The 20,702-nt window shown below is 39.6% G+C and overlaps 1 protein-coding gene across 6 annotated transcripts in view; it reads right to left on the reverse strand.

Annotated features, from left to right (window-relative positions):
- MAST2 (microtubule associated serine/threonine kinase 2) overlaps positions 1-20,702 on the reverse strand; it is a 160,836-nt gene that overhangs the window by 122,319 nt on the left and 17,815 nt on the right. For all 6 annotated transcript variants that reach the window (XM_036347546.1, XM_036347543.1, XM_036347548.1 and 3 more), the window contains exons 2-3: positions 14,739-14,886; positions 6,965-7,107 (exon numbers count right to left, since the gene is read on the reverse strand). In XM_036347546.1, coding sequence (XP_036203439.1) covers positions 6,965-7,107; positions 14,739-14,886 — 291 coding nt within the window. The remainder of the gene's footprint in view (positions 1-6,964; positions 7,108-14,738; positions 14,887-20,702) is intronic.

Raw genomic sequence — 20,702 nt, forward strand, 5'->3', positions numbered from 1 at the left:
AAAACATCCAAGCAACCAAAAAGAAAAAAGAATTTTAAAAAATGAAGGTAGCTTAGACCTCTGGGACAATATCAACTATAACAACATCTGAATCATAGGGATACCAGAAAGAGAAGAAAGCATGGGATTAAGAACCTATTTGAAGAAATGATAACTGAAAACTTCCCTAACTTGGTGAAGGAGAAAAAAGACACAAGTCCAGGAAGCACAGAGAGTCCCAAAGAGGCACACACCAAGACATATCATAATTAAAATGGCAAAGGTTAAAGACAAAGAATCTTAAAAGCAGCAACAGGGAGAATAATTTTGCAAGAAACAAACCTTGCTACCAAGAAGCCACTTGAAAACAGAATTATTAAACAAAAAGTTTACAAATAACTATTTGCTCGCTATCTTATTTTCTAAAAGAACTTTAACTTATAATTTATATATATAAATTTTAAATTAAGTTACAGTAAATGCTATATTTACATGTATTTTATTAAGCCAGAAAACTATGGAATAATAGAATTTCTGAATTACAAGAAATGGTTTCTGGGATAAAGACAATTTCAAAATAGATTTATGAAAAAAATTAGCAATGCTTTGACCAAAATTGCAGTATGATTTAACATAAAGTAATTCATAGTCAAAACTATATATAAGTAAGCTCAATATTTTAAAAAGTTTAAGATATACAGGGTATCATCCACTTGCCCTCCAAAGATCATCCCCTGTACCTCAAACTGCAGGATCATTATGAACTATATCCACAGGTTGCCCTGCCCTCTTCTGTCCAGATGGGGTCAACCAATAAGTAGCACCAGCAGGAGATGACAGAAAGGAAAGAGGGTAAAGGAGAGTGTCAGGAACAATTTATTCTCCTTTGTTGGTCCCTGCTGGGTCATGTTAGGCTGGCTGCATCCCACTACTACAAGTCATATCAATTGTCAGGTTGTCTTCTACACACAGCCACCTCTGTCTCCCAAATTCCAAGCATCACTTCCTCCCCTCATCCTTTCTCCAATGCTAGGTAATAGCAACAGTTTACTATTAAGCAGAAGGTACTATGTGTATATTGTCATTTCACTATACTCTACTCATATCCGTTTATTATAAGCTCACAATTTGTCTGTTCTGTTTCCTTCCAGGAACCTGACTAATATGTGGAATAAAATTAAATGTATTTTCATTTTTATTTGCATACTCTGCAGAACAGAAATTCCTTTCAACTCGCAGAGAAATTTTTATGTAATAAGAATTACGTAACTTATATACTAGTATGCATAGCCCATGAACATGGACAATAGAGTAGTGAAGAGCTGGGTGGGTGGGTAGGGACTGGGAGGAGGGGGGAATGGGGTGAAAATGGGAGAGATCTGTAACACTATCTACAATAAAAAATGTAGACAGAAAGGAAAGAAAGATAGGACCAAGTAAACCTCTCCCTACATATAATCCCAATAAAAATCTTCAATATCTAAATAGTTGAGAAAATTATCAATAAATCCAACCAAAAATTGCAATTCAAATAATCCAACCTGCCAAAGACTTTTCTCTCCACTTATGTACAACTCTTAAAAGACTTCAGAGTCAGACCTACCTGCGCTAAGCAGGTTTAGCTCAGTGGATAGAGCATCAGCCTACAGATTGAAGGGTCCTGGGTTCGATTCTGGTCAAGAGCACATATCTCGATTGCAGGCTCCTCCCCAGCCCGGGGCCCTGGTCAGGGTGTGGGCAGTAGGCAACCAATCGATGTGTTTCTCTCACATCAATATTTCTCTGTCTTTCTCCCTCGCTTCCACTCTCTCTAAAAATCAATGGAAAAATATCTTCGTGTGAGGATTTAAAAAAAAAATCAGACCTGCCTGGTTTTGAATTCCTGCTCTAACATTCACTTACAGCAAAGTATTTAACTTTGCTTTGTTCACTATTGTATTCCAGGCACCTAGTACAATGGTGATATATAGGGGGTACTTCAAAAATATTTGCAAGCTGTACAAACAAATGAACAAATTCCTGCAAGCCTGAAATTTCCTCACCTATAAAATAAGATAATTACATCTACCTCAAAAAGTTCCTGAGAAAATAAGGAAGATATGTATGCAAAAGAACTTAGGTGTAGGGTCCAGTAAATATTAGTTTTCTATCCCAACTCAAGTATCTCTAATAATTTGACTGTTTCATGACAGAATCTACCAAAATCAGTACTTTTCAATCTTTCCTCAATATTGTTAAATAAACCTATGTATAGCAATACATGACATTAGTGGTTCAATTAAGACTTTCTGTACAAAATTTAAAAAACAGAACGAAACCTACAGTTATACATTTTAATTAGTGATTTAATAATACCATTTTTATACATATAAAACTTAGTGCAAAGCTTGAGTAAAATTTCTGTCATGTATTCTAACCCTAAATAAATTCAATAAGATGTATGTCAACAGTCCCAGTAAACTGATTTACCTTTTAAAAAATAATTTTAAGTGCCTTTTTAAAATACCAAAGCCACTATTTTTAAGGCAGTACACCTTAGATTCTTTACAAATTATCACAGAAGATAAATGTTTAACAATCTAAAATTCAGCTCCAATCTGTTCAGGCAAAATAATTAGTCTGTTCTTTTGCTTCTCTCTCTCTCTCTCCTTTTTTTTTTTTAAAAAAAATATATTTTATTGATTCTTCACAGAGAGGAAGGGAGAGGGACAGAGAGCTAGAGACATCGATGAGAGAGAAACATCCATCAGCTGCCTCCTGCACGCCCCCCACTGGGGATGTGCCCGCAACCAAGGTACATGCCCCCGACCAGAATCGAACCTGGGACCCTTGAGTCCGCAGGCCGACGCTCTATCCACTGAGCCAAACCGGTTAGGGCTCGCTCTCTCTTTTTTGAATCGAACCTGGGACCTTTCAGTCCTCAGGCCGATGCTCTATCCACTGAGCCAAACTGATTAGGGTTGCTTCTTTCTTAAGAAATCTCTTGAGACTAAGCAACTAGGCTACTAATAGTCTGTTCAATCTCATGAAACTCTCCCAACTTTTTATTTTAAAGTCTCTTATGAAATATTACTCTCATACCTTTGAAAAGACACTAGGTGGCATTAGAAACATGTTCCTCTTATGAAAAAGAAAATGTAAAGTACAGCAATTCTCAAGTTAATAGGCAGTGAGTGCACTTAATCTAAACTCCTAAAATTCTTACTAAGTTGAATACTTCACTGTCTTATACTATTTTCCCTTTCACATATAAATTGTTCATGTTTCCCTACATTCCTTTTCATTCTCTGCATTTTCTTCCATGATGACTTAATTCACAGCTTCCAAATACCTATCTATAGTTCTAAAACTGATCTCCTTTACTCCAGATGTCTGTTTCTAAGAATATCTAACAAATGGATAACAACATACAAAAGAATTAATTTGGACACCCCCCTACTTCATACTTTATACAAAAGTTCATTTTAAATGGATCAGTGAAGTAAATGAATGAACTAAAACCATAAAACTCATAATAGATAGCATAGGGGTAAATCTTCCTGACCTGTTATTTGGCAATGAATTCTTAGATATGAAACCAAAAGCACAAGCAACAAAAAGAAAAAATAGATAAATTTGACTTCAAAAATTTTCTGAATCAAAGGACATTATAACAAAAGTGAAAAGATATACAGAATGAAAAATAACTGCAAATCATAGATCTGATAAGGGCCTAGTACAGGGGTGGGCAAACTTTTTGACTCGAGGGCCACAATGGGTTCTTAAACTGGACCGGAGGGCCGGAACAAAAGCATGGATGGAGTGTTTGTGTGAACTAATATAAATTCAAAGTAAACATCATTACGTAAAAGGGTACGTTCTTTTTTTTTAGTTTTATTCATTTCAAACGGGCAGGATCTGGCCCGCGGACTGTAGTTTGCCCACGGCTGGCCTAGTATCAAGAATAAATAACTTGACTCTGATCTGGAAATTATTTCCCGGAGTCCACTAGTCACTACTGTTAATAAATGGGTCCCTCCCTTTCTCTAAAAAAAAAAAAAAAAAAAAAAAAGAATAAATAACTCTTACAACTTAACAACAAAAGGACAAACAACATAATTATTTGTTTTACTTTAAATATTTTTTATTTTTCAATTATAGTTGACATACAATATTATATTAGTTTCAGGTGTACAACCCAATGATTAGACATTATATAACTTACTAAGTGATCATCCCAATAAATCTCATAATGATCTGACACCATACATAGTTATTATAATATTGTTGACTATATTCTCTATACTGTACTACAATTGTAACTACGATTAGTCTGTAACTACCAATTTGTACTTCTTAGTCCCTTTACCTTTTCACCCATCCCTGCCAACACTCCTCCCATCTGGCAACTGTCAAAGTATTTTCTTTTCCTTTAATATGTTTTCATTAATTTCAGAGAAGGGCGGGGGGAGGAGATAAAAACATCAATGAGAAAGAATCATCAATCAGCTGCCTCCTGCATGCCCCCTACTGGGGATCAAGCCCACAACCCAGGCAGGTGCCCTGACCAGAAATTAAACCATGATCTCCTGGTTCATGGGTCAATGCTCAACCACTGACCCACACTGGCCAGGCCAAAATATTTTCTGTATCCATGAATCTGTTTCTGTTTTGCTTGTCAGTTTATTTTGTTCATTCAATTGTTGATAGATATGTATTTATTGCCATTTTATTGTTAGTATTTTTTCTTTTTTTCCTTCTTCTTAAAGAAGGCCCTTTAATATTTCATGTAATATTGGTTTGGTGGTAATGTACTCCTTTAGCTTTTTCTTATCTAGGAAGCTCATGTCCTTCAATTCTAAATGATAGCTTTATTGGGTAATCTTGGTTGCAGGTCCTTGCTTTTCATCACTGAATATTTCTTGCCAATCCCTTCTGACCTGCAAAGTTTCTGTTGAGAAATCAGCTGACAGTTTTATGGGAGCTCCCTTCTAGATAACCAACTGCTTTTCTCTTGATGCTTTTAAGATTCTTTGTGTTTAACCTTTGCCATTTTAATTATGATGTGTCTTGGTATGGGCCTCTTTGGGTTCATCTTGCTTAGGACTCTGTGCTTCCTGAACTTGTATGCCTATTTCCTTCCCTAGGTTAAGAAAGTTTTCTGTCATTACTTTCTCAAATAGGTTTTCAATTTCTTCTTTCTCTCTTCTACCAGCATCCCCATGATGCAAATGTTGGCATACTTGAGGTCCCAGGGCTCCTTATACTATCCTCATTTTTTTTGGATTTTTTGTTCTGATTGGATATTTTCTGCTTCCTTATCTTCCAAATATCTGATTTGATCCTTTGCTTCACCTACTCCAATGTATTCTTCATTTCTGACTGGTTCTTTTTTATTTTCTAATTCTGTTTTATGTTTCCTATCTCTTGTTGAAGATCTCACTAAGTTCATCTACTCTTTCCCTAAGTCATTGAGCATGCTTATAACCAGTGTCTTAAACTTTGCATCTAGTAGATTGTCTCCATTTTGTTTAGTTCTTTTTTTCCAGAGTTTTGTTCACTTCTTTTTTTTTTGGAGTTTTGTTCTCTTCTTCCCTTTGAGAAATGTTTGTTTGTCTCCTCATTTTGGTAGCCTCCTGTGTTTGTTTGTATGTATTAGGTTGAGCTACTACGTCTCCCGGACCTGGTAGAGTGGCCTAATGCATTAAGTATCCTGTAGGTCCAGGGGCATGGCCTCCCAGTTCACCTGAGCTGAGCCCTCCAAGTGTGTGTGTCCCCTACCCCCAATGTGTGGGCTGTGTATACCCTTCTGTTGTAGTTGGCCCTTGATTGCTGTTGACACATCAATGGGAGGAATTTACCCCCAGGCTGATGGGCTATAAGGACTGACTGCAACCACTGTGGAGGATCAGCTATGCGGGGGCCCAGTCCATGGAGCAGGGCTTACTTCAGGGGGCTCCAGAGCCCACCGAGTTTCTCCCTTGAGTGTTGTTTGTGGAGGTGGTTGGGGGTGCTTCTATGTGATATGAAGCTGTCCACCTGATGCACTGGTTCTGGGGCCTCCTGGTGGTGCAGGCCAGGTTTCAGCCACCACCTATGTTCTACCTAAGGCCACCTGGCATGAGCTACAAAACGATCTGCATATAGCTGCTATTTGTGCTAGGCTTGGAGGTGCCCAGGAGAGGCCAAACTACAAACCAAGGCGAGCTGCAGCTAATGTTGGGCCTGGGGTCACTTAGAGAAAGATATCAGGCACAGTGAAGCCATATGCTGCTTGCTAGAGAAATTTAGGTAAGTGTGAAGCATGAGCCAAGGCAGGTTGTTCGTATGGAAAAGCCACTGGAAACAGCTTGGGTGGGTCCAAAAGTGGGATTAGGTGGGGGCTCTGGGAATCACCAGAGTGGGACAAACCATGATAGCCAGGCTAATGGAGAGTCTGATATGGCTCCTGCCTGCTGGCTCTGTCGGGGGAGGTCTCAGAAAAGGAACAATGGTCTCTGCCAGCACTTCTGTCTGGGAGAAAACTGCCCCTCCAGCTCTTGACCTGATGCCAGACAATTCAGTTCCTCCCATATGTCTCCGGTGTCTTTTGAACTACTGCCCCAGCACTGGACCTCAGAGAGAGTGAGTCCAAGTCAGTCCATGTACAAACCCTTTGAGAGGAACACCTGGGACTCCAGGAGCCCTCAGCAGCCATCCCTGCTAGCCTTTACAGCCAGAAGTTATGGAGACTTCTCTTCCTGGCCCTGGAAACCTGGGCTGGGAACCCTAGTGTGGGGCTGGGACCCCTCACTTCATACTGAATTTTTTCGTAACTCTCAGTAGATAATTAGTGTCAGTGACAGGATAAGAGGTCAGAATATATTCAATTAAATTCCATTAATTTTCTATACTTTGAGAAATTAAACTACCCAAATCCTAAAAGGGGAAGTAATAGATGTGGTAATGACAAATGACAATCAATGATTTACTCATAAAGCAAGGGACTAGCTTTATTAACACTCACCAAGCCAGCGGTAAGAGAAGGTGCAGACTGTCCAAGGGACTGATTCCTCATTCGAACAAGGTTTGATGCTTCTCCTGAAGACTGCCAAGTTGCCTGTCCCACACTGCTATGTACACTGCTGGACAAGGGGAGCAGCTGCTTACCTTCAAATAAAAGGTTTAGAAAATACACCTGTAATTATTTTAATTAATTAATGAAAAATACAATGATATCAACTGGATAAAAGTGTATTGATCCAAAACAAAGTCAAGTTCCTCCATATCTATTTCAGAATCAGTTTAGTTAGTATTCCATTTGGAATTCTCACCACCACCAAGACAGTTGGAATTTTTAAATGTAGACCTTTAAAAATTCCAACTGTCTTGGTGGTGGTGAGAATTCCAAATGGAATACTAACTAAACTATTTAAAATTCTCTGTAATATCTACCACCATGCCACCTCCTACCCTCCACCCTGAGACCTGACCTTGCAGGCTAGGAGTTTTCAAGTCTCTTCCATTCTATTTAGTTTTTCACCAACTCAATGCAACATGACAGTCTTCTAGTTTGGCCCTTAGGTTTCCAGAAGACAAACACTGAATCTATACTGCTCTTTCAAGGTTCCATGTGTTCAGGCAGGACTGACTACCTTAATCCTATTGAAAGACTACAAGAAAGTCACTTAATAAAGACTTGAGTATCTAGAACTGCGATGATTTTCTAATTGAGATACAAGTCTCATTTCAATCCCTTCCTCCACACCATTCTTCAAATTGCTGGTAGTGATCTAACGAAAACAAATGTGGTCCTATCATTCCCTTCCTTAAAAATGTCTAAAGACTGCCTACTGTTTAAAGAATTAAGCCAAACTTTTAAAATACTAAAAGGATCCTACATAAATCCAGATTATTTTCCTGGCCTTATCTCCTTCAGGTGTTCCATACCTATTCACTCACTAACCTTCAATTTATGCCCTGCACTTTCACCTGGCTTTATCTTGATCACCCAATTCACTTGAAAATACTTCCTCTTCCTGGCAAAATCCTATTCGTAATGGGAATAACCACTATAATAAAGATATAAGCAAAAGAAGGTTTGATTTTGGTTGTTCTACTACATACTCTTTTACTGCAAACAAAATGTGACAAGTTATTTAGAGAGCAATTTAGCAAAACTTATAAAAATGTTGATTTGAGCCGAAACCGGTTTGGCTCAGTGGATAGAGCGTTGGCCTGCGGACTGAAAGGTCCCGGGTTCGATTCCGGTCAAGGGCATGTACCTCGGTTGCAGGCACATCCCCAGTGGGAGGTGTGCAGGAGGCAGCTGATGGATGTTTCTCTCTCATCGATGTTTCTAACTGTCTATCTCTCTCCCTTCCTCTCTGTAAAAAATCAATAAAATATATTTAAAAAAAAAAAAATGTTGATTTGAGTATGTTTGGACCCAGCATTCCACTTGTAGAAATGTAGTATAAAGAAAAAAAATGTAGACCAGGATGTTCTTAGCAATTCTCACCAAAATAAAATTAGAAATAAGTGTTCATTACACATTAAAGAAATTATAATATTTCCACATATTAATATACTAAACCCAGTAAAAATGAGGCAGCTCAACATTTAATCAAGAGAAAAATGATAACAGTTCCTGCTGAATGAAAAATGCAGAAAGTATGTAGCATATGATGCCATTTTTTAAAATAAAAGTTTGTATATATTTTAAATAATTTTTAAATGTATGTTGAAATATAATGGAATATATGTAAGTGGGTTTGGAGGGAGGGAAACAGAAGTAATGATTAAGGACTTTTCCTTTTTCCTATAGCCTCTCCCTCAAAGGGTGACTTAAAAGGAGGCTCAGTGCCTTGTAATTCACATAAAGGTAAACAACCTGGATATTTATGTAAATTTACTGCAGAACATGCAGCAACATAGACTACTGAGAACAGCCCAACAAGGTACATGCTGTTATTTGCTCAAGGTCACACAGTTAATGGGTCCAGGAACTACTGTAGTGTTCAATGAATCTGTCTTCAAAGCTAGTGGCTAGTTTAGGGCTTTCGTGTATAGTACCCCCAAGTCTTTCCAACTAATTCTCATAAATATCTACTTGTCTTCTTCAGTTATCAACCTCATTTAGACAAACATCACTCAGGGACTAGCAAAATGTCTGTCTTTTTACTTCTAGTGTCTTTTACACCTATTACAAATGCCAAATACTTTATTTCAGGCCATCAGCATCTTAGCCACTCTTGTTGCAGCTCGAGGATTCTTTTTGCTCTTTACATGCACAGAACATATACAGACATACTCTTTAGCCTTTAAAAGGAGTCTCCATCTACTTCATTCTTCCTCTCATACATACCATCTTTGAGCCATATACCCATGAGTGTCAGGTTTTTTTAAATGTTCCTCTGGAGGGCATGAACGAGTCACACATCCCCACACCTAGTCTTACCTTATGATAGGGTTTATCACATCCTATTAAAACTCTTTAATGCCCTACTAAACTGTGGGTTCAATAAGGATCAAAATAAGAATTTCAAGTCATTTAAAAATTCCTTGCAGAAAGACGGTATCTGCAGTATGGAAGAGGAACTCAGCACAAGGATCCTGGCGGCTATCCCTTCAGCTCTCTCCCCAGAGCCACAAACCCCAGTCTCTCCTCCCACAACTCTAGTCGACTCTGTCTTCCCTCTGCCGGAACCCAGGTTCCTGAAAGCAGAAATGGCCCAAGACTATCATTAGGCTAAATAATTATGTCAGATGATCCTAGTCTATGTACCAGAAAATCCTGAAGCCAAGGAGTTTTCCTCACTTATTAAAGAAATGTTGCTGATGGAGAAAGCTCAAAATCTTCAGGAACATGATCAAGGTAGTAAAGAAGACAGCAGCAGAGATAGTGATGGAGAAAGCAGTGAGGAGCTAAGTAAAGAAAGCTCTGATGAATGTGAAGTTGGGGTGATAAAAGGTACTACTATGGTTTAATCTTCATATATTTTCATTACTGTGTAATAGAAATATAAAGAAGAAAACTTCAAATAAATAAATAAATGAATAAATAAATAAATGTTCCTCAAGAACTTAATTTTTTAGAGGATGGTAGTGAAGTTGGGTTCCCTTTTTAGTATCATGTATATACTGCCATATACCTGCTAAATTAGGAGATAAAAACTTTAGTAGATATACATTATAAACAAACCATCCATTATAATAAAGAGGTAATATGCAAATTAACCCTCATGCCCTCACAAGATGGCTGCCTACGACCAGGCCGGCAGGAGGGTTAGTGAGGGACGACCAAAGAACTGACCAAGCAGGCTGCATGGGGCAACCAGGCTGGCAGGGGGGTTAGTGAGGAACAACCAAACGACTAAACAAGCAGGCTGCTTGGGGCAACCAGGCCAGCAGGGCAGTTAGTGAAGGACAACCAAACAACTGAACAGCAGTCTGCGTGGGGTAACCAGGCCGGCTGGGGGGTTAGTGAGGAACAACCAAATGACTGAACAGCAGGCTGCTGGTGCAACCAGGCCAATGGGGGGTGGGGGGAGTGGACCAGGCTGGTGGGGGGTGGGGCAGTTAGGAGCAACCAGGCTGGCAGGGAGGGGGCAGTTGGGGGCGACCAGGCCAGCAGGGGAGGCAGTTGGGGGCAACCAGGCCAGCGGGGGGGGTGGGGGGGGCACAGTTAGGGGCAATCAGGCCTGCACACAGAGGCAGTGAGGGGAGATCAGGCCAGTGGAGGGGGGGGCAGTTAGAGGCGACCAGGCAGACAGGCAGGTGAGCGATTAGGAGCCAGCTGTCCAGGATTGTGAGAGGGATGTCCAACTGCCAGTTTGGGCCCGATAGGAATCGGGTCTAAACCGGCAGTCAGACATCCCCTGAGGGGTCTCAGATTGGAGAGGGTGCAGGCTGGGCTAAGGGGACACCCTCGCCATGCACGAATTTCATGCACCGGGCCTCTAGTCGTATATAATAAAAGCCTAGGTGGCGTCACACCCTCGCGTGACGTAATCACAAGATGGTCACCACAAGATAGCCGCACGCACAGTGAAGGCGGGGCCCAGTGGCCGCTCTGTGCACTGAGGCCTGGGGGTCCCATGGCTGTGCGTGACGTGGAGGAGGCCGGTCCCGGTGTCTCCACAGCCTCGCATGGAGGAGGCGGGTCACAAAAGAGAGGGCAGTTGTGGGTGATCAGGCCGGCAGGGGAGGGCAGTTGTGGGTGATCAGGCCGGCAGGGGAGGGCAGTTGTGGGTGATCAGGCCGGCAGGGGAGGGCAGTTGTGGGTGATCAGGCCGGCAGGGGAGGGCAGTTGTGGGTGATCAGGCCGGCAGGGGAAGGCAGTTGTGGGTGGTCAGGCCGGCAGGAGAGGGCAGTTGTGGGTGATCAGGCCAGCAGGGGAGGGTAGTTGGGGGCCATCAGGCCAGCTGGGGAAAGCAGTTGTGGACGATCAAGCCAGCAGGGAAGGGCAGTTGGGGGCAATCAGGCCGGCATGGAGTGGTTAGGGGGCAATCAGGCAGGCAGGCAGGCGAGTAGTTAGGAGCTAGCAGTTCTGGATTGTGAGAGGGATGTCCTACTGCGGGTTTCGGGATCGGGCCTAAACCGGCAGTCAGACATTCCCAGAAGGGTCCCAGATTAGAGAGGGTGCAGGCCGGGTTGAGGAACACCCCCACACCCCCGTGCACGAATTTCGTACACTGGGCCTCTAGTTGTATAATAATACAACAGAAAAGTAATTCCTACATTATTTAGCACGTTAAGTGCCCAGTAAGTCACTGGTGACTGACACTATACTTTCCATCTGGAAGACAAAACAGGCTGGGCACTTAATGTGTAAGAATATACTGAAAATATTTATAATTAATCTTAAAAAATTACATAACATCCCCATAATGCTAAAATGGCACTTGCTAAAATCGCTGAGAGTCAAGATTCCTAACCTGATAAAACATGTCTTACTCCAAAAGCCTGTGTGATGTTTAATAAGGAAACTCTAGAAGTGTCCCTATTGAAAAAAAAAAAAAGAGCTTTGTTCAAAGGCAATTAGGCAAGAGAAGAAAATAAATGCATAAATGCGGGAGGGGAGCTTTTTCCATAAAGCCCTCCACACACACAAAAATAATAGTGGTGATCTACTCAAAACTTGCATAAGCCCAGAGAAGAGCCTGCCTGCCTTCTGTCTGCAAATGTTGCCAAGTTCTCCAGATGATCTGCCTACTCCTCATCTATATATTCCAAAGGAAAACTAGTTTGTTAACTTACCTATCAACATACAAAGGCTAGTATCATATTTCTATCTCTCTTCAAAATAAGGGCCTGCTGGGGAAAGAGGCTTACACAACTGCAGAAGATACCCATTTGGACATATATAGTCAGGGCTTGAAGTGTACCAAGAATTGACAATAATTTGAGGAAAACAAACAACATAAAACAGAAGCAACAATATGTTCAAATGAAGCATCTAGCTCTTTAGTAAATAAATAATTCAGGAAAAAAAATAATTCCAATTAATATTCTTACAATGATTCAAGAGGCCATTATACAAAATATTCCCAGTTAAAGATGGATGACTGAGTATATACTTTTATCTTTTGTCCCCCAGGAAACTCTATTAAAATTAGAAATAAATAAAGGGGAGTAAGATAGAGAAAAGGAGGGAAGGAGGGTATGAGAGAGAGAGAAACAAATTATAAGGAATGAACAAATTACTGTTGGGAAAATCTAAAGAGAATAGGTGAATCGTAATCAATAGAACTGGGCAAAAAAGGCACAGGTATAATAAACATATAGGAGGTTGCAGTTAAATGGGGTATCAAGCTGCCCTGTAAAATCTTAGATAAGTTCAGTGCTCAGAAATGCAAAATACCTAAAAGGACATAAAGTAAGACATAAGGTTGAAATCAGATTAACTGAAAATCTATAGGTAGAACATTCAAACACAATCACAGTCCTACATTGTACCACCCAGTAGCCAGGCCACTATCTCACAGGATAGAAGGGATATAGCATCACAGAGCAAAGCAATGGATTCTAGTAGTTAGGAGTCGAAAGAAAAAGAGGTGAGCCCTAGTCAGTTTGACTCAGTGGATAGAGTATCGGCCTGCAGGCCAAAGGGTCCCGGGTTTGATTCCAGTCAAGGGTTCATACCTCGATCAGGACTCATGCAGAAAGCAACCAATCGATGTGTTTCTCTCACATCAATATTTCTGTCTTTCCCTCTCTGTCTTCCACTCTCTCTCTCTGAAAATCAGTGGAAAAATATCCTTGGGTGAGGAGTTTAAAAAAAAGAAAAAAGAAAAAGAAAAGAAAAAGAGTTGATTCATAAACAAAAGAAAACTTTTTTAAAAAAAGTTTTAATCCAGCCCTGGCTGGTTTGGCTCAGTGGATAGAGTGTCGGTCTGCGGACTGAAAGGTCCAAGGTTCGATTCCCGTCAAGGGCATGTACCTTGATTGTGGGCACATCCCCAGTAGGAGGTGTGCAGCTGATCGATATTTCTCTCATCGATGTTTCTAACTCTCTATTCCTCTCCCTTCCTCTCTGTAAAAAATCAATAAAATATATATAAAAGAAAAAGTTTTAATCCAAAAATAAAAAATCTATTTACTCACAGAGAATTAGAAGATAAACACATCCTTAAAAGAAGAGCAGAATGCCTGGCCAGCATGGCTCAGTGATTGAGTGTTGACCTATGACAGGGGTCCTCAAAATACGGCCCGCGGGCCACATGCAAATACAAATATTGTATTTGTTCCCGCTTTGTGTTTTTACTTCAAAATAAGATATGTGCAGTGTGCATAGGAATTTGTTCATAGTTTTTTTTTAAACTATAGTCCAGCCCTCCAACGGTCTGAAGGACAGTGAACTGGCCCCCTGTTTAAAAAGTTTGAGGACCCCTGACCTATGAGAACCAGAAGGTCACAGTTCAATTCCCACCGAATTGGGGCACATGCCCAGGTTGCAGACTCAATCCCCAGTGTGGGGCGTGCAAGAGGCAGCCGATCAATGATTCTCTTTCATCATTGATGTTTCTATCTCTCTCTCTCTCTCTTCCTTCCTCTCTGAAATCAATGAATATATTAAAAAAGAGAGGACAATTTAAAAAAGAGAGAGAGAGAATGCTACAAAAAATTAAATAAGAAACAGCTCTTTATGATCAAATACATGTGTGACAAAATAAAAATGTCAATAGATGAGTGAGAAGATAAAACTAAGGGAATAGCCCTAAAAAGGGACAAAAATAAAAAGAAGTTGAAAACTGTTTACTCTTAGGCCAAGGAGTATGGCAGGATTATATTTACTTCTCTAATGATCTAATATTTTAGCAGGAGTCACATGGATTCTCTTTTTATCACACTCTATTGATTGCTTAAAATTATGCCACATTTTAATTGCTTCATATTTGGAACATGACTTCCTTGCATAATTTTTTCCCCTTGAATTTTTTAACTTCAATGGAAAAGGTGTGAAGACACTATGGGCACTAAATGGGTTTTCAAAATAGGGGAGGGGGAAGAAAAATCAAAAGAAGCAGAGGATGTGAAGTCCACAGAAGTAAGTAGAGAGCAATAATCAGATTAAAAGGAAATAATCAGTGATAGTGATCAACCAAGAAGTATTAGCAGGTTCAGGAGGTTAGTGTTCAGAGATACCAAGAGGAAGTTAGTAAGGAGAGTTAGCCATAAGTGTTCTATACAAAACTACCACCAGAGAAGAAGCTGTCAAGATGCCAATTCAGTTGGTATACCTTTAAATATTGACAACACAGTCTCACATTTCTTAAAAAAACAAAACAGATACTTACCTGACAAAGAATTGGCCAGGCTTCCTCTCCGTAACTTAGAGTCATCCTGACTAAGCTGTCGTTGAAGTTTAGCTTTTCCAGTGGATGAAAATATGTCAGGATTACTGAGCTTCCTGAAGAGCAAGGGACTAAGTCCAGGTATAACATCCTTCAGAGAAAAAAGTAAAACATAATTCTTTAATGTCTTTTCTGAAAGTATCTAAGAACTTTATATTAAACATCTTTACAGTATTCATTATTACAATTAAAAAGTGCCAACATTTTCTATTTCCTGTTCAATACATAAAGTCAGAAACATATTTTTTACTAAAAGCTATTTGAATATGCTATGAAGGATGTGGGATATTGATCATAAAATGCCAAACAAAAAAGAGGAGGAAATTCACAAGATGATAAGACATTTTGATAAGATGTATTATTTATAATTAGTACACACTATGTTTATTTACTTTTCTCCTTTTTTTTTTTTTAAATATATTTTATTGATTTTTTACAGAGAGGAAGGGAGAGAGATAGAGAGTTAGAAACATCGATGAGAGAGAAACATCGATCAGCTGCCTCCTGCACATCTCCTACTGGGGATGTGCCCGCAACCCAGGTACATGCCCTTGACCAGAATCGAACCTGGGACCTTTCAGTCCGCAGGCCGACGCTCTATCCACTGAGCCAAACCGGTTTCGGCTACTTTTCTCCTTTTTTTTCACATTCTTCCTCTATCCATCCAGTAAAGAAAAGCTTTTTTCAAAAAATCATGAATGCCAAACCTTCCTTTACCTGTTATACAAAGTTAGAAACACCTCCAGCATTCAATTAATGCTAAAATAAAACTTGGAGCTTTCTTTATATGTCCATAATAAGAGCTACATGCTTTCAGTGAAAAAGTATAAAACACTATGAAGAAAATACAGACAATATGAAACCTTGACAGTGCCTCCTCTTTGCCTTTATTTTAGTTAATCTAGCAGTGGTCGGCAAATTCATTAGTCAACAGAGCCAATATCAACAGTACTTCTTCAAAAGAGACTCACCCAGGCGGAAAACCGACTTCTGCGCATGGGCCACGAAATTTCAATCGCACTGTACGCACGCCCGCACGTGGTATTTTGTGAAAGAGCCACACTCAAAGGGCCAAAGAACCGCATGTGGCTCGCGAGCCTCAGTTTGCCAACCACGGGCCTAGCCCATCCCACTCCATCCCAATACGTCTTCCTCCTCATTTAGTAGTGTCCAACATATCAAGATTCAACATTTTGGAGCAACCCCACCTAATTAACAGCTTAAATGAGAAACTATTTTGAAACAAAATAAGACAAATGAGGCATATTTTTATATTTCAATGATGGAAGCTAAAATAAACAAGGTAAGTAGCACATCAAACTGAAAGTACTAAGACAAAATGAGAAGCTTAAGGATAAATAACTGAAATCTATATTAACAGACTTTTGAAACAAGACTCAAGTAACACATACCATGGCAATACTAAAAGTCACAGGCAGCCCTAGCTAGTGTGGGTGTGACTCAGTTGGTTGGAGTGTTATCTGTGCATCAAAGAGTCATGGGTTTAATTCCCAGTCACGGCACATCACATACCCAGGTTGTGGTTTCGATGCCCCTCGAGGTTTCTCTCTCTCTCTCTCTCTCTCTCTCTCTCTCTCTCTCTCTCGCTCTCTCTCTGTTTCTCTCTCTCTCTCACACGCTCCCTCCCTCTCCCTCTAAAATCAATAAAAACATATCTTCGAGCGAGGATTTTAAAAATAATAAATAAATAAATAAGGGGGAAATGAAAAAATGCCTACCTCCTTGAGAAAAGACTTTTTAAAGGCCCTCTTAGGTCATATACTTTGATCGGTGATTTCACAAACATGGGAAAATACTATACATCATATAATTTACAAATACCCAAGCATAAAGAAAAGGGTGAAGTTGATGAGAAGAAAAAAAAATTTAATTGGTAGCAAAAAGATCAAGTAGGATATTTAGGCACTGTACCACTAAAACAATCAATGTGAGCAGCAAGAAAGGAGAATTGGAAGATGAAGTTAATGCAAAAAGAGAAGGCAGCAAGGGAGCAGCCTATATTCCCACTATTTGGTGTGTCAATGAAGAAATAGAATCTATGCATCAGGGAGAAAGCATGGATGGAAGCAGGGTTCGGAAACTAATGTTAGTAACCCACCAAAAATGGCTGGCCACTCACAAAGGCAACACCCTCAGCAAGAAAATTTGGGTAGAGGAAAATGAGAAAGCCTTGGAAGATAGCAAACTAAAGTAAAATCCTACATGAAGGCAATACAGAAAGTAAAAGTCCATTCCATGAGAGCGCCAGCACTTGATTGGATGACTGCTACACTGGATGTGCAATTAGTCTTAGCCAGAAAAGGAACAACAATCAATAGGGAACTAGATCAGCACCAATTAAGAGAAAGTCATATCCTTTCCAATCTCCCTATTCCATATCATAACATACCAAACAGAAGAAGCCAGGAAATGGAGAGAGAAAAAATAAAAGCAGATCATGCCCCTTCTTGTTCCAAGTCTCCCCTGTCAAAACCTTGCAAGGGGAAGAAAATATAAATTAAACTGGCCATGAAATTTAACTTTTAAATTAGAATGTCTTTTTAACTTTTACTTAAGAAGCCTGCTCATTTCAGAAAAGTCCACATACCTCAGAATATAAGTCAATGCATTTCCACAATTTAAACATATTCATGTAATCAATAACAAGACTTTTTTTTTTTAAAGCCCTGACTGGTGTGGCTCAGTTGGTTGGGAGTTGTCCTGTATACTGAAAGGTTGCTGGTTTGATTTCTGGTCAGGGCACATGCCCGGGTTGTGGGCTCAATCCCCAGTAAGGGGCATGCAGGAGGCAGCCAATCGATGCTTCACTCTCTTATCCATGTTTCCCTCTCCCTCTCCTTCTCCTTTCCTCTCTCTCTAAAAATCAATTTTAAAATATTTTTAGCCTGGCCAGTGTGGCTCGGTGGTTGAGTGTCAACCCATGAATCAGGAGGTCACATCTGATTCCCAGTCAAGGCACATGCCTGGGTTGCGGGCTCAATCCCCAGTAGGGGATGTGCAGGAGGCAGCCAATCAATGATTCTCTCTCATCATTGATGTGTCTATCTCTCTCTCCCTCTCCCTTCCTCTCTGAAATCAATTTTTAAAAATGTTTTTAAAAAATATGGTGTTTTTCAAGACATAACCAAGGTCCTAAGACAGTCCCTGTGTTCCCTCTCAGTCACTCCTCCAGTTCCCTCCAGAGTAACCACTATCCAGGCTTCTAACAGAATAGATTATATAAAGTGAAAATCTTGTATGAACCACTCAGTATGAACTGTTCTGTGTCCTTTTTCATTTGCTCAACTAAACTTTTATAGCAGAACACACACAAAAAAAATAGCAGAACATTATTGAGTTTATCCAAGAAGTCATTAAGGGAGAGGATAGGAGAACTAAACAAAAAAGACAATACCACATATAGCCCAAGAGAGAAGGAAAAAGGGCATGGGAAACAGAACTTCCTTACTGACTTCCATACTAACCTACTTCGTGCAGTTTTCTAGTTCCCATTTCTAGTTCCTTACAAATAGTCCAGTCAAACTACATGCTTTCAGGTTCAATGGGATAAGACAGTGACCTTATAATAAGCTCTTCCTTTCTGCTTAAACTAGATCAGATTGGTTTCTATCATTATTATGATCAAACCTAGAATGACTTCCGGGTTTCTGACTTGGGTGGAATGCTTATCAACCCTGGGAATACAGAGGGAAAAACAAGTCTACAAATAAAACACTGCTATGGCAATAGTAAATATGAGCCTAACTACAAATTACAGTACTTTTCCAATAACTATTAAAGAAGCTATGAACATTTAACAAGAAGGAAGGGAGGGAGGGAGGAAGGGGGGAAGAAAGAGGAGGGAAGGAAAGGAGGAAAGGAAGAAAAGGAAGGGAGGAAGGAGGGAGGGAGGGAAGGAAGGAAGGGAAGAAAGGAGACATTCATAACTCTCTTCAACTACATGAGGGCTATTTCCTACATTGTAAAAGCGTAATCTTCTTACTGCAGAGGCCAGAATTAGAATTACTGGATGAAAATAACAGAAGGGTTAGTTAGAAGGAAGAACTGTCTTACAGTGACTAGACCATCTTAAAAAGGCATGGATTGTGCCAGTAGAAATATGGGGGGGGGGGGGGGGGGGGTAAAACATCAGGGTACTACAGCAGTAAATTCTCAAAATGTGATTCCCAGGCCAGCAGCAACAACCTCACTTGTGAACTTGTTAGAAACAAATTCTCAGGCCCTACCCTAGATCTATTAAATCAGCAATTCTGGGAGAGGAGACCAGCAATCTATATTTTAACAAGCCCGTCACGGGATTCTGAAGCATACTAACATTTGAGAACTGCCAGACCAGATAAAAAACTGTCAATATGATGCCACCAGCACACAGATATGTTGATCAGTTGTGAGTATTATATCATAAATAATTCAAAATTGATAATAAAGTACTCAGGTTTGCAACTAGTTTAATTTCCTAATTAAATGAAAGCAGGTTCTTGGCAAACACTACTAGTATAATAAAGTCAATTTGTTTGCACTGCAATATTCTTTCTTAAGTGAGATTTTTAAGAGACAGAATTACAGCAAGCATGGCAAAAATTACATATAACCTGTATTTATCTATTGTAGCAATATTGTAACAGTAACATCTAACATATGCCATGTACATTTCAATTGTCAAATAAAATTTTAAAAGGTGAAAAGTTGCCTTACTATACAATCTCTACATGTTCCTTCCAATTCTGAGAGAGTATTGCTTTCTCTTTTAATTCAGAGTGCTAAATTGTGGCTATTTTGCCTCCTGGGAGTTTTCACAGCATTCTCCCTCTCTTGGCTCAGAACCATCTCCCTCCTCCACATTAGCAAAGCAATTCTCAGGCTAACTACCCACAGGCTAGAGCTCTGCTTATACTGTACTATGCTATGAAAAATATGATACAAAGTAAGCACAGGATTCACAGCTGAAAACAGGAGTCTACACACTAAAAATATGTCTATCGGGCTAAAAACCTGGGTTAACTTTAATTAGGAATTGTTTATCCCTATAACTGGTAATTAAGTAAGTGAAAAAATTTTTATACCCTATGGCAATTTCTTCCTGACCTACACTGCCAAGAGTCAAACGCAGGTGCGGTACTGCTCAAAGTCCATTCTCTTAATCCCTATCAAAAAGCCTTTGTTTGATATCCATATGTGAAAAAAAACCTTGACCCCATACCTCAAGCATATCAAACACAACATGTACAAAAATTAACTCTAAATGGATAATGAATCGAACCATAAAACCTAAAACTATAAAACTTCAGAAGAAAATACAAGAGTAAATTTTTGTAACTTTGAGTTAGGCAAACTTCTTAGGACAAAAAGCACAAGTCTAAAGAGAACAAATTTACAAATTGGACTTCATCAAATTTAAAAACTACTATTCTGTCCTGGCCTACATGGCTCAGTTGGTTGAGCATTCTCCCATGCACCAAAAGATCACCAGTTCAATCACATTGGGGTGTGTACAGGAGGCAACTGATCAATGTTTATCTCTCCCACTGATGTTTCTTTCTCTCTCTCTCTCTAAAAGTCAATAAAATGTATTTTTTTAAAAAAACTACTCTCAAAAGATACTATTAAAAAAAGAAAAATCACACATGAAAAAAATATTTGCAAAACACATCTGAGAAAGGATTGGCATTCAGTTCATAGAGATCTTTCAAAACTCAATAATAAGAAAAGACATAAGCCAACAAAAACATGAGCAAAAGACTGAACAGACACTTCCACAAGGAAGAGGCAACATGATATGAACACATAAAACTATCACTAGGGGAAAAAAATTTTAAATCAAATGAGGCAACATCAGCAAAATGGTAGAACACTTAGCTCCAAGCTAACATCCCCACTTAAAAACCA

This window comes from Myotis myotis, unplaced genomic scaffold (genome assembly GCF_014108235.1).
Source record: "Myotis myotis isolate mMyoMyo1 unplaced genomic scaffold, mMyoMyo1.p scaffold_m19_p_2, whole genome shotgun sequence".
In the NCBI taxonomy this organism is placed as follows: Eukaryota; Metazoa; Chordata; class Mammalia; order Chiroptera; family Vespertilionidae; genus Myotis; species Myotis myotis.